The sequence below is a fragment of the Anolis sagrei genome, chromosome 4, assembly GCF_037176765.1.
Source record: "Anolis sagrei isolate rAnoSag1 chromosome 4, rAnoSag1.mat, whole genome shotgun sequence".
Taxonomy (NCBI): domain Eukaryota; kingdom Metazoa; phylum Chordata; class Lepidosauria; order Squamata; family Dactyloidae; genus Anolis; species Anolis sagrei.
This window is the reverse complement of record NC_090024.1, coordinates 34,265,787-34,278,425: the sequence shown is the minus strand read 5'-3', so window position 1 is coordinate 34,278,425 and position 12,639 is coordinate 34,265,787. Positions and strand designations below refer to the sequence as shown.

Sequence of the window (12,639 nt, the reverse complement as noted above, 5' to 3'; positions counted from 1 at the left end):
AAGGTACAACAGATCAAGGGGGAGTGGGTTTTTTTTCACATGCCTGATTTTCAAACGGTTTACAAGGGTAAGGCAGCGAAATCCTAGAGCAGTGGTTCTCAACCTGTGGGTCCCCAGATGTTTGGCCTTCAACTCCCAGAAATTCTAATAGTTGGTAAACTGGCTGGGATTTTTGAGAGTTGTACACCAAAACACCTGGGGACCCATAGGCTTAGAATCACTGTCCTAGAGGTTCAGCTATCCCAGAGCTTCGTAGTTTTAAAATTACATCCATAACTCCATACCTAAAAGAGTAACTGAAGTGACAGGGATACATATGTGTGGAATACTGCTGCTGAACCAAATGAAAATAAAACTTCACTGGAGTGCTATTTTTGTCTTCACATTTCACTGTATTTTTATATTGTGGCAGTCAAGACAAACAATACAAACAATAGGTAATTTAAGAATCACAAATTTAATAACTTATTACTTCCACAACTTCTGGAATATCCACCAATAAATGCATAGAAATATGCATGGATAAAATAGCCTGCATATCCAGTCATCTCGTAACAATACTGAAACTAAATATACTGAGAAAACAAAGTCCTTTCAAAAGCTACACCACATATAGGCATTTTTTTCATCTTTCAAGGTAAAAAGGTACACACATTTTGAAGTAATATCTTGGAACAGACAGGCTGGATAGGAAAGGATAGTCTAAGAAGGGTTTGATAAGCTTTCTTAAAAATCACTTAGGCTTATCAATACAAAGCTACTGTGCTATTGAATCTATAGAAAGAAAATTTGAATTCCCTTTACACAGACTCCAGGTTCTTTGTGTATTTTGTAGTAGTAAAACATTTTCCCCTGTGCTCATTTCTCCATAAACCCTTCCTATAACTAAACTATTTATTCTATGGTGATTTTTAAAACTACTCAATTTTCTTCTCAAAGCAACAAAATTCTGGAAACCTGTTTCAGGTCATCCGCTACGAATTGCACAGAAGAACTACACAGTGCAAAAAAAATGTATATCCTATGTTATCTTACAATGTTTTTCCTCTGTTAGAGCATATTCTGCAAGTGCTACACAGGCGAATATGGGATATATTCCCTATCAAAATGCAGCCCTGGTTCTTAAGATTCCAGATTGTACCAAATAAAAATAAAGACAATTTTCAATTAATACATTTTTATTTTAAAAGAAATGTTGAACAGGCATTAAAAGGGTACTCAAAATACCACTGAACATAAAAAATGGTCAAAAATTCAAGAAAAACTGTGGATCTTCTTGTTAACATACACAGGAAAACATTTTTTTAGCTCCAAGTGCAGCTATACTAAAATAATAAAGACAAGTTAGACATATGCATGCAATTATAGGATAAAAACAAAATACTTTCAAAGTCATGTTTTCATGAACTACCAAGGTGATCCAAAATTGTCTACAAATAACCCAACCAATAACGGCCAATAATGTTTTAAACAGTCAAATAGTAAACTTTTTTCTATGTGAAAATGTCATTTCTCAACATTAACAATGCAGATATCTTAAAGCTGCTTCATGGCCATCTCTTCATCTTTCTTATGTATATTTTAATTGATATTATATTTTGCTTTGTGAGTGGATTTATACAATTAATATATGCATACCATCTATGACCACATTTCTCTACTCTCTTCCATTATCTTCCACCTCCTCCATTCAATATTATCCACTCACTTATCTAGCATGTCTTCAAATTCATTCACTCTGGCCATCTTTTCATCTATACCAAGGTTAACCTAATTTTGCGTTCGCCAATTGGCCTATCATTTAATTCATTAACAGCTGCCATGGCTTCATTATAATTTACTAAGGCGATAACAGCTTCACCAGAAGGCAATCCATATTGGTTGTGTTGGATAGAAAGAGATTCTGGAATAATCTTATACCCATGAAAAAAATCCAGAATTTCATTTGGTGCTGCTCTAAATGGTATATTCTTTAATTTAATCAGAGTGAAGTGATTAGAACTACCACTGAAATTAGAATCTGACAAAAAGCGTCCACCTGGAAAATTTCCATGAACATCTTCACCAAAATCTGTAAATGGAGCAGAATCTCTAGATTTATCAGATATGGTGATAAAATCACTAGATGAATGTCTATAATCAGATGGATGCTTTATAGATGATCCACGCGAGACAGTTGTGTAAGCATGTTGACCTCTTTCATATGGACGAATATGATCCTGCACCTTTTCATCTGATACTGGTGAAACATTAATACCAAATTCTTGCATTTGCTTCTCAGATATACATCTCACAAGTACCTCTGCTCCCCAATACCGACAGCGATTTAAGCTTTCAGCTCTCAAAGCATCACCTTCAGTTCTGAACTTGACCAATGCTTCTCCCAGTCCATTTCCTTTGTCATCATAAAGCAAATGAACGTCATGTTCATCAATATAAAATCCTGCAAAAAACTTCTGGACTTCACCATTTGTCACATCATATGGAAAGTTTCTTACATATACACATGTTTTTGGATCAGAATATCTATCCCAGTCACATTTCTCATTTGCAAGGTAATGTCTTTCTGGGGATTTTTTAGTTTCAGAAAATCCCGCAAGCTCCATCACTGCTTCTTTGGAAATGGGGAAAAGTAAAATTTCTTGTCCACGAAGAAGGTGCTTGTGATAACCTAGTGCAGAAGAATAGGCTCTCATTGAGTTGAACATCACAACTGCATCTTTGTATGTTTTATTACCAGGTATCTTAAGGAATGTAATTTGATTGCTAAGTATATCTATGTCTTCAAAGAATTCTCTCAATTCTCTCTTCTCAATAAGAAATGGCAAATTTTTGACATGTATATAATGTTCCCTGTTATGAGGTGAATAAGACTGGGTTGAACCAGATATAGGTGAACGGGAGCGTGCTGTAATCCTCCTTGGTGGAGACCTTGAATGGGTGCGTGACATAACCCTCCTTGGTGGAGACCTTGAATGGCTGTGTGTTGTAACACTTCTTGGGGGAGACCTCAAGGTATGTGCCACAATCCTCTTTGGAGGAGATCTTGAATGGGCATGTGTCATCATTCTCCTTGGAGATCTTGAAAGGGTATGTGCCACAACCCGCCGCAGAGGAGACTTTGAACGGGTATGCCTTCTTGAGGACTGGTAGTCTGGGTCTCTTTCTTTATTCAAATCACGAGGAAACTGTTCATCACTGAAAGCCTGATGCATTTGTAATCCTTCTTTTTCAAGGCCCTTAATCCATGTCCCTTCATTAGAGCGATGTATTTCTATAAATCTGTTGCCCATATACTGTCTATCACGTTGCAACCCTCTTGTGGCATCAGTTGGTGTAGCAAATTTCACCAGACCATCTCCATTGTTTGACCCATTGGTTTTGAACATGATCACACCATCCACTTGTAAACCAGCAAAGAAAGTAAGTACGTCATCTTCCATTGCAGTGTAAGGCATACCACGTATGAATAAGTACAAATTATCAGAATTAGATTTCTTTGATGAGTAAGTTATCTGACTTAATTTACTCCTAGGATGATTATGACTTAATTTTGAAAGATTTGTATTGCTATTACGAGAGCCATTTGAATGAAGCCTGTCCTCAAATGGATCTTTAGAATCATAGCCAGATCTGCCAATTCCTTTACTTATGGCTGCAGCCATATTCGAAGAAACACCAGAGTTATTAGAAGGTGTCCATCTAGATTCAATTGTTTCTCTTCTACTGCGATCAAATCTTTTCTTATTGAGTTCTATCATGTACTGCATTTCTGTTTTGCTGCTGAGAAAAAGCTCAATACGTGAATTTTTAACATATCCCCCTGAACAATTCATTGCTTGCCGTGCATCTTCATCTGTTTCAAATATAACAAAAGCTTCTCCCTTTTCTCCTCCAGTGATATGTACACCTCCATCAGGAATATTCAATCCTGATAAGAAACGGCGAATATCTGCAGGACCCGCAACAACAGGAAGCCCCTGTAAACGGATGACTACAGCCATTCTGAGTTCAACCCACAGAAAAAATGACCTGTGGACAAAAAGATATACATGACAACAAGCCTTAATTACACTGGGAAAGTGCTGTATTTCAAGCTATACTATTTGACAGTATACTTGATTAAAGTATTCAAAATGGAAAACTCCTTCGTATGGAACCACGAGAGGCCTATTACTTCTCTACACGTGCTAACAATTAACATCTCAGTCTACAGCACTGGACTGTTCTACCAGTAATCCCAATCATTAAAGCAATAATTTCAGTCGCTCTAACTATGACTAACTATACGAAAGCTTTCACACTACGCTATAATCCATCAGAGATTAAATAACCCCTATTCCGTATTTTTGCTGTCTGGTATCAAAAGCATAGAAAACGTAACCGGAAAAGATGCCTCAGCACTTCCAAACAAAAATGAAACCACATCACACACTACCAGTAAATCAGCCTTCCTCATGATGAAGTTTATCTATCCTTTCCCCCTCAATTTTTTCCTGTGATTAGGATCCAACCATATCTCTTCCTTTTCCTGCTACAAGTTTGGAAGAAAAAACCTTGACCTGAGACAACAGAAGCGTTAAGCTTCTAGAAGCTTACCTGTTTCTTCTTGAAAGGTCTGATAAATTCTGTGAAATCAACTTAACTGTGGAAAGAAAATGAAACATAATTAATTGCTACAAAGTAGCTTTACATCTTATTGTCATTATTGTGGAATATCCTCAACCAGTCGGTCGCACGAAACCAGTGAGAAATAAAAATGAGTTGTTTTATGCGCAAATCCATTCTCAATCCAGAGATATATGCAAAAAATGAGTGGTAATGAATCCCAGTTGTATCTTGATTTGGAAGACATTATACTCTCGTGTTGGAATGACTTCAAAAAGTAATGAGAATTCTAGGTTATTCTTCAAGAGATCCAAGCATTGTTGAAGCACCGAAGAACCACTTGAAAGATGAAGCCTCATTAAAAAAATACAAATTTTTTCCAGTCCTCTTTCATTTGTGTCCTTCTGAAGACAGTGGCTTATTTTTCATCAACACCTTGCAAAGATTGTTATGTGCCTTGCCAAGATGGTTATGTTGCAAGAAAAATCCCTAAACCAGAAGTCCTATAAAATTATACTGATAACATGCGCTCAAATTTCCTCTCAAATTGTCATCACACCATGAATCCAGCAGAATCTTAAAACATTTTCATAGTTTAAAACATGGGCATGCCACAATGTATTAACAACGTTGATAAAATATATGTGTGCCCCTCATGGTGTCAGTATTTTCACAAGCTTCGAGAAATACATAAGACTGTAATGGAAAATGGCGATCAAATCATACGCAAGTTTATCTGGAAGGAAGTCCCACTGAGTTCACTAAATATTATCTAAATCATCTGTCCTCTGTTTACAAGAAAATATTTCAGTATCAATGCCCTATTAAAAGACAATTAATACAAGAACCCAAGTCATGTGGTGAGTGATAAACAAGATCAAGAAAGCTGAAGACTATTAGCCTTATGACTTCAAATATTCCGTTTTTGGATAATACTTTGAACAAACCTATTATACCCACTTGAAGCCATTGTATAAAATCAGTCTGGACTGGGTTTTTTTTTTAATCTTCCCAAGTTTGAAGTGTTTTAATCCATTTGCTTTCCAGAAGCCCAAGCTATATCATGGAGAAATCAATGGCAACATTTCCATTGATCTTAACAATCCACGGTTCAAAAACTCAATACAGCATTGTTATAGTTTCTCAACTGTGACACTATACAAGCTTATGACAACAAGTGCAACAAAATTAGTTACAACATGCATGCAAGGTTAGTTTTCAATACCCCTGAAGACCAAAAACAGATTGCCTATTTAAAAGCAAGTAAGGAAGTCTAAAGTATTAAAAAAATCAAATATGTTAAGGCCGGGATCCTATACCTACATACTTGTATCATTGAACTCAGCAGTGCTTGCTTGTGAGTAAACAAACAGGGTTACCATCTGTAACAGCTCTTGAAACTCTGGCCCCATCTACACTGACCATTTAATGTGGTTCAGAGCTAGCTTCAAACTGCAGCCAAACAACAAAGATCTATAAAAGTGTGCAAAGCATTCAGGCCTCAAACTGGTCCCAGCATTTCCTATGGAATCATCTGCACAGCACAATCACTTTTTTCAATACCAGTTTGAACCTATATTAAATGGTCAGTATAGATGGGGCCTCTGACAAGGGGTTGGGAAGGGAGCTGAAACAAATAGTTATTTGTGTGCTTGATCCAAATGATGTGTGTTATTTGAAAGTCCGAAGTAAAACATTCACAGAACAGATATTCCTGGCTAATGAAAACTTCCAGCCTTTTATGCCTGCCTATATGCAAATGTTAAGATTCCTGTTATTACGGGTGAATGCAGTCCTATCGTTGAACTTTGTTCATTACTAAAGCAAGACCTCCTCTAATCTTTTCAAACTGTGGTTTGTTGCAAAGAGAATCCTATTTTTCACCTGGAACAAAGAGCACGGCGGAATTCTGGGATATTCAGGCATAGTGGCTTCCACAACCCAGTCAAGAAAACAACAGTTACAGATTATGCTCAGATTGGAAAAAACATGGTTTCTTGAGCAACCATGCCTGCCCATTTCTTTTCCAAGGAAACATTGGTTAGGAAAGTGGCAAGGCAGCCTCCAAGATACAAGAATCATTTGGTTAAATAAAAGGAGAATCCTGTGTTGTTTTACCATTGCAGTTTCTGTATATTCCAGTCAAATCCAGCAGCATGCTCCTAAGAAAACCATTTCAGATTGATCCAGCACACTCCGAGAGATTCCCATATGGCGAACCGAGCACACACAGGAGAACATATAATGTTCTGTTATTTGGAGGCCTGAGGGAAATTAATTTTATGCCCAACTGTTGAAGAATATACCGACTTCTGCGAGGAGATTCCATAGCTCGACAGGAATGCCTTGGTGCAAAAATAAACGACTATCAGCTAACCTTCCCCTCCAACCTGAAGACAAAACCGGCCCAAAGGGCCCTCAAAGTAGCTCAGATGTCACCATCGTACCCAATGAAACGTGGCAAGGGAGGATGGACCCACAACTTGGGAGGGACTTCTGAGGCCACAGAAACATCATGTTGGAAGAGACCCCAAATACCATCCAGTCCAACCCCCTTCTGCCCTGCAGGAACATGCCAGCAAAGCATCTCTGTCCATCCTCCACATAAAAACCACCAGGGAAGAATACTCCTCCATGCTCTGAGGCACCGTATTCCACTCTTGAGGTGCTCTTACCATCAGGAAGTTCTGCCTAATGTTTAGGAGGATACCCATTTCTACCATTTGAATCCACTGTACCATGCTCTAGTCTCCAGATAACTGTAAATTTGGTTTTGAGACTTTTCTGTTGCTGCCTGCGCGAGCGCAGGAATATACCATAGGTGCAAATCACAGCTGACCACGAGGGGAAACCACTGTACCACACCCTAGTCTCCAGAGCAGATATTCCTTCGAAATGTTTAAAGGTGGCTCTAATGTCTCCTTCTCAAGACTTCTTTTCTCCAGGCCCAGCTCTTTAAGCCATTCCTCACAGGACCTTGGATCCCTTTGCTCACCTTTCTCGGGACAGCTCCCAGCTGGACGTAGAATAATAGAATCATTGAGTTGGAAGAGACCTCGTGGGCCATCCAGTCTCAACCCCCTGCCAAGAAGCAGGAAAATCACATTCAAAGTACCCCAGACAGATCCAGCCTCTGCTTAAAAGCCTCCAAAGAGGGAGCCTAGGGGCAGAGTTCCAGTGCTGAATAGCGTTCAGTCAGGAAGTTCTTCCTCATGTTCAGGTGGAATCTCCTTTCCTGTAGTTTGAAGCCACTGTTTCGTGTCCTAGTCTCCAGGGCAGCAGAAAATCAGCTTACTCCCTCCTCTCTATGACTACCCCTCATATATTTCTACATGGCCATCATGTCTCCTCTCAGCCTTCTCTTCTTCGGGCTAAACATGCCCAGCTCTTTAAGCCACTCCTCATAGGGCTTGTTCTCCAGACCCTTGATCATTTAAGTCGCCCTCCTCTGAACATATTCCAGCATGCCAACATCTCCCCTGACCTGGACACAAGTGTGATTCCAGGTGTGGTCTGACCAAGGTAGAATAGAGAGGTAGCATGACTTCCCTGGATCTAGACACCATATTCCAAGGAGGTCAATAAATGGTAAAGGTAGTCCCCTGACATTAAGTCCAGTCATGTCTGACTCTGGGGTGTGGTGCTCATCTCCATTTCTAAGCCGAAGAGCCAGCGTTGTCCGTAGACACCTCCAAGGTCATGTGGCCGGCATGACTGCATGGAGCGCCATTACCTTCCCGCCGGAGCGGTACCTATTGATCTACTCACATTTGCATGTTTTCGAACTGCTAGGTTGGCAGAAGCTAGGGCTGACAGCGGAAGCTCACGCCGCTCCCCGGAATCGAACCTGCGACCTTTCGATCAACAAGCTCAGCAGCTCAGTGCTTTAACCCACTGCGCCACCGGGGGCTCCCTGTGGTCAATATCCTTCTTGACTTGTGGCGCCAAGAACTGGTGAGGCCTGGCCAACGCAGAACGGAACAGGCCTGAGGCTTGCCTTCGTCAAGGCTCCTATTGACGAGGCCTACAGCCGCGCTGGCCTTTTTAGCTGCGGCGTCATACCCTGGAGTCACGTTCCACGAAGAGCCCTAAATCCTTTGCGGTCCCTTTTCACCGGAGCCGCCCACCCTCCGCGCGCGGAACCGCCTTTTTACTAACCAGGCCGCGACGGGTCGAGGGAGCGAGCGAGCCCCTCGCAACGGGCGCCTCGGCTCCGTTTCTTTCCCCTGAGGGATAAGGCGAAGGAAACCACAACGTGCCTCTTACATAACCTCCTCCTCCGCCACCAACACCACCACCAACGGAGCTCCGGCGACGCCTTTTCTTTTCAAAGAAAGCCGCGCCGGCCGTCTCCTCAGCAAGAGAAAAAAAATGGCCGTTGCTTCCCCGAGACCGCGCATGCGCAGTGAGGCAGCTGCGGCTCCTCCAGGAAGCGCCGAGAGGCGAACTCGACCGGAAGTCGAAGCTGCCACCAATCAACCTCTTTCGTTTTTCTCCTTCTTCCGGTAGGGTGGCAAGGGCGCGTGCGTGAAGAAAGGAAATGGTCTCGCATGGCGGGAAGATGGCCGTAGTTCCATTTATGCGTTGTTGTAGGTTTTTTCGGGCTATATGGCCATGTTCTAGAGGCGTTTCGCCTGCATCTATGGCAAGCATCCTCAGAGGTAGTGAGGTCTGTTGGAAGTAGGAAAAATGGGTTTATATATCTGTGGAATGACCAGGGTGAGACAAAGGACTCTTGTCTGCTGGAGCTAGGTGTGAATGTTTCAACTGACCACCTTGATTTTTCCTAGTTTCCTAGTTCCAACAGATATAGGTAAAGGTAAAGGTAGTCCCCTGACATCAAGTCCAGTCATGTCTGACTCTGGGGTGTGGTGCTCATCTCCATGTCTAAGCTGAAGAGCCAGCGTTGTCCGTAGACACCTCCAAGGTCATGTGGCCGGCATGACTGCATGGAGCGCCATTACCTTCCCGCCGGAGCGGTACCTATTGATCTACTCACATTTACATGTTTTCAAACTGCTAGGTTAGCAGAAACTAGGGCTGACAGCAGAAGCTCACACCGCTCCCCGGAATTGAACCTGCGACCTTTCGATCAACAAGCTCAGTGCTTTAACCCACTGCGCCACCGGGAGCTCCACTCCATCAGATATATAAATCCTTTTTTCCTAGTTCCAACAGACCTCACTACCTCTGAGGATGGTTGCCATAGATGCAGGCAAAACGTCAGGAGAAATGCCTCTAGAACATGGTCATATAGCCCGAAAAAACCTACAACCACCCAGTGATTCTGGCCATGAAAGCCTTCGACAATACAAGTTTATTTATTTATTTATTTATTTATTTACATCACTTATATCCCACCCATATCAGCCCGCAGGCGACTCAGGGCGGTCTACATATCGGCACAATTCAATGCCATCAATACAATACAAAAGCAAAAACAATTAAGTGCATTTAGACAAAAAAGACAGTGCAATAACAATGTAAAAAGAGCTATATCCTGTCATTCCAATCCTCATCTGTTTCATCGTCTTGGCCATTCCTGGGTCATTCTCCATCTCAAGCTTGACTATTCCGGGGTTCCGAATGCCTGCTCGAAGAGCCAGGTTTTCACTCTCTTACGAAAGGTCAGGAGGGAGGGGGCTGATCTAATATCCCTAGGCAGGGAGTTCCACAGCCAAGGGGCCACCACAGAGAAGGCCCTGTCTCTTGTCCCCGCCAAACGTGCTTGCGAAGCAGACGGGATCGAGTGCAAGGCCTCCTCAGATGATCTTAACTTCCTGGAGGGTTCATAGGAAGAGATGCGTTCGGATAGGTAGGCATTTATGTTTTAGAAGCAGGCTGGTGGATGTTGGCAAGGCATCTCTTTTTTTAAATCCTTATTGCTGTCCACATTAATTTCTACCTCTTTGGTCGTCTCCGGTCACGGCTCAGCCAGGCGTTTCCTTTTGAGCTGTTTTTATATAGAGAACTATACATTTTCTTTGTTCCTTCCCTCTTCCTTTTCTCCTGTGCACCTTTATCATCAGCTGTATTATCTTTCCAGTCATTTTCCAATCAAAGTGATGAATTGTGTCTGTTGTCCAAAGGCCTGGTCCCAAAATCACGACTTCAATTTCTTCCTGAAAGCCAGGCAGAATAGCATTGAATGACCTTGCAGCTTCAAGGCCTAGCTGCTTCCTGCCTGGGGGAAAAGTGTTTGCAGTTTAATTAACTTTTTTTAAATGATAGAATGGCCTGGTCACAAAACCACAACTTCAATTTCTTCCTGAAAGCGAGGAGAGAAGTAGCCGATCTTATTTCAATTGGAAGCGCATTCCACAGGCGGAATAGCATTGAATGACCTTGCAGCTTCAAGGCCTAGCTGCTTCCTGCCTGGGGGGAAAGTGTTTGCAGTTTAATTAACTTTTTTAAAATGATAGAAAATGACGTTTACAACCCAGGAACACAGAGTAATTTATTTACATGCTACTATTCCACTGCTGCAGACTACCACGTCCCTCATATTTTATATTTGCCCACCCTATGCCAATCTATATATATATAAATGCTCTGTGCATAATGAGTACCTTAAAAACAAAAGAACCAATGAGTGAAATCCCACCAAATTTGGCAACAAAACGTCTCACAACACAAGGAGTGACCATCACTCAAAAATTATGATTTTGTCATTTCGGAGTTGTAGTTGCTGGGATTTATAGTTCACCTACAATCAAAGAGCATTCTAAACTCCACCAAAAATGAAATTGAACCAAACATGGCACACAGAACTCCCATGACCAACAGAAAATACTGGAAGGCTTTGATGGGCATTGACCTTGAGTTTGGGAGTTGTAGTTCACCTACATCCAGAGAGCACTGTGGACTCAAACAATGATGGATCTGAACCAAACTTGGCACGAATATGAATACAGATGGAGTTTGGGTGAAATAGACCCTGACATTTGGAGGTTGTAGTTACTGGGATTTATAGTTCACCTACAATCAAAGAGCATTCTGAAGCACACCAACGAGAGAATTGGGCCAAACTTCCCACAGAGAACACCCATGACCAACAGAAATGCTGTCTTAAGGCGATCCAGTCCAACTCCCTTCACCAGGGCAAGAAAACGTAATCAGAGCCCTCCTGACAAAGAGCCATCCAGCCATAGATATATATATATATTTATTTATTTGCTTTATTTCTATACCGCATTTTTCAGCCTAATTAGGCAACTCAATGCGGTTTACACAATGCAGGTTATCACAACAATAAACAGTTAAAAACACATCATACTCAACAACAAAATCAACAATTATTGTCAATTCATGACGCCTCGATAACAAAGCAAAATCCATTTTCATAATCCTTGTGCCATTCCTATGTTCAATTTTACCGTCTTCCTGTGTTCAGTTGCACTGTTTAGGCAAAGGCTTGCTCGTAGAGCCAAGTCTTAACCTTCTTCCGAAACGCCAGCAGCGAAGGGGCCTGTCTGATGTCTACAGGTAGGGCATTCCATAGCCGAGGGGCCACCACCGAGAAGGCCCTGTCCCTCGCCCCCGCCAACCGTGCTTGTGACGCAGGCGGACCGAGAGCAGGGCCTCCCCGGACGATCTTATATAGATATATATTAATCACACACAGAGAGAGATACAGTATCATAGGTTTGAAAGGGACTCCTAAAGAAGGACAATGATATGTTGCATGTTCCAGAATAGGCAAACCACATCAACAATGACAAAGAAACAAGAAGAAATACTGTTTACCTACAAGCATAAATAAATTACATATATTAGAAACCAACACTTTCTCATTACTTTATTTTCCAGATCACCAGACAGGGCCACAGCAACGCGTGGCAGGGAACAGCTAGTGATTTATAGAACATTTCTCCCTGTGTCCATTTGGCAGGGGAGAAATTACGTTCTTTTTAATCCTCGTGGCTTCCCGTAGGCATAAGTCTCAGAGGCCGCCTCTAGGAATTTTCTTTTTTCGGACTTCAACTCCCAGAGTCGCCGGTCATTGGCCAAGCCGGCTAAGCCTTCTGGGAG

The 12,639-nt window shown here is 41.8% G+C and overlaps 1 protein-coding gene across 3 annotated transcripts; it reads right to left on the bottom strand.

The window, feature by feature from the left end:
- Window positions 1–1,160: 1,160 nt before the first annotated feature.
- On the bottom strand, window positions 1,161–9,020 carry RBM12B (RNA binding motif protein 12B). 3 transcript variants are annotated; one of them, XM_060775600.2, is made up of 3 exons: window positions 8,767–9,020; window positions 4,600–4,645; window positions 1,161–4,032 (listed from the first exon to the last, which is right to left on the bottom strand). In XM_060775600.2, the coding sequence occupies exon 3, from the start codon at window positions 4,002–4,004 to the stop codon at window positions 1,755–1,757; it is 2,250 nt and encodes a 749-aa protein (XP_060631583.2). In that variant the 5' UTR covers window positions 4,005–4,032; window positions 4,600–4,645; window positions 8,767–9,020; the 3' UTR covers window positions 1,161–1,754. The 3 variants fall into 3 exon arrangements, with proteins under 3 accessions (XP_060631583.2, XP_060631584.2, XP_060631582.2); XM_060775601.2 differs by having other exon boundaries at window positions 8,868–9,020; XM_060775599.2 differs by lacking the exon at window positions 8,767–9,020 and having other exon boundaries at window positions 4,600–8,749.
- Between the last annotated feature and the right edge of the window lie 3,619 nt (window positions 9,021–12,639).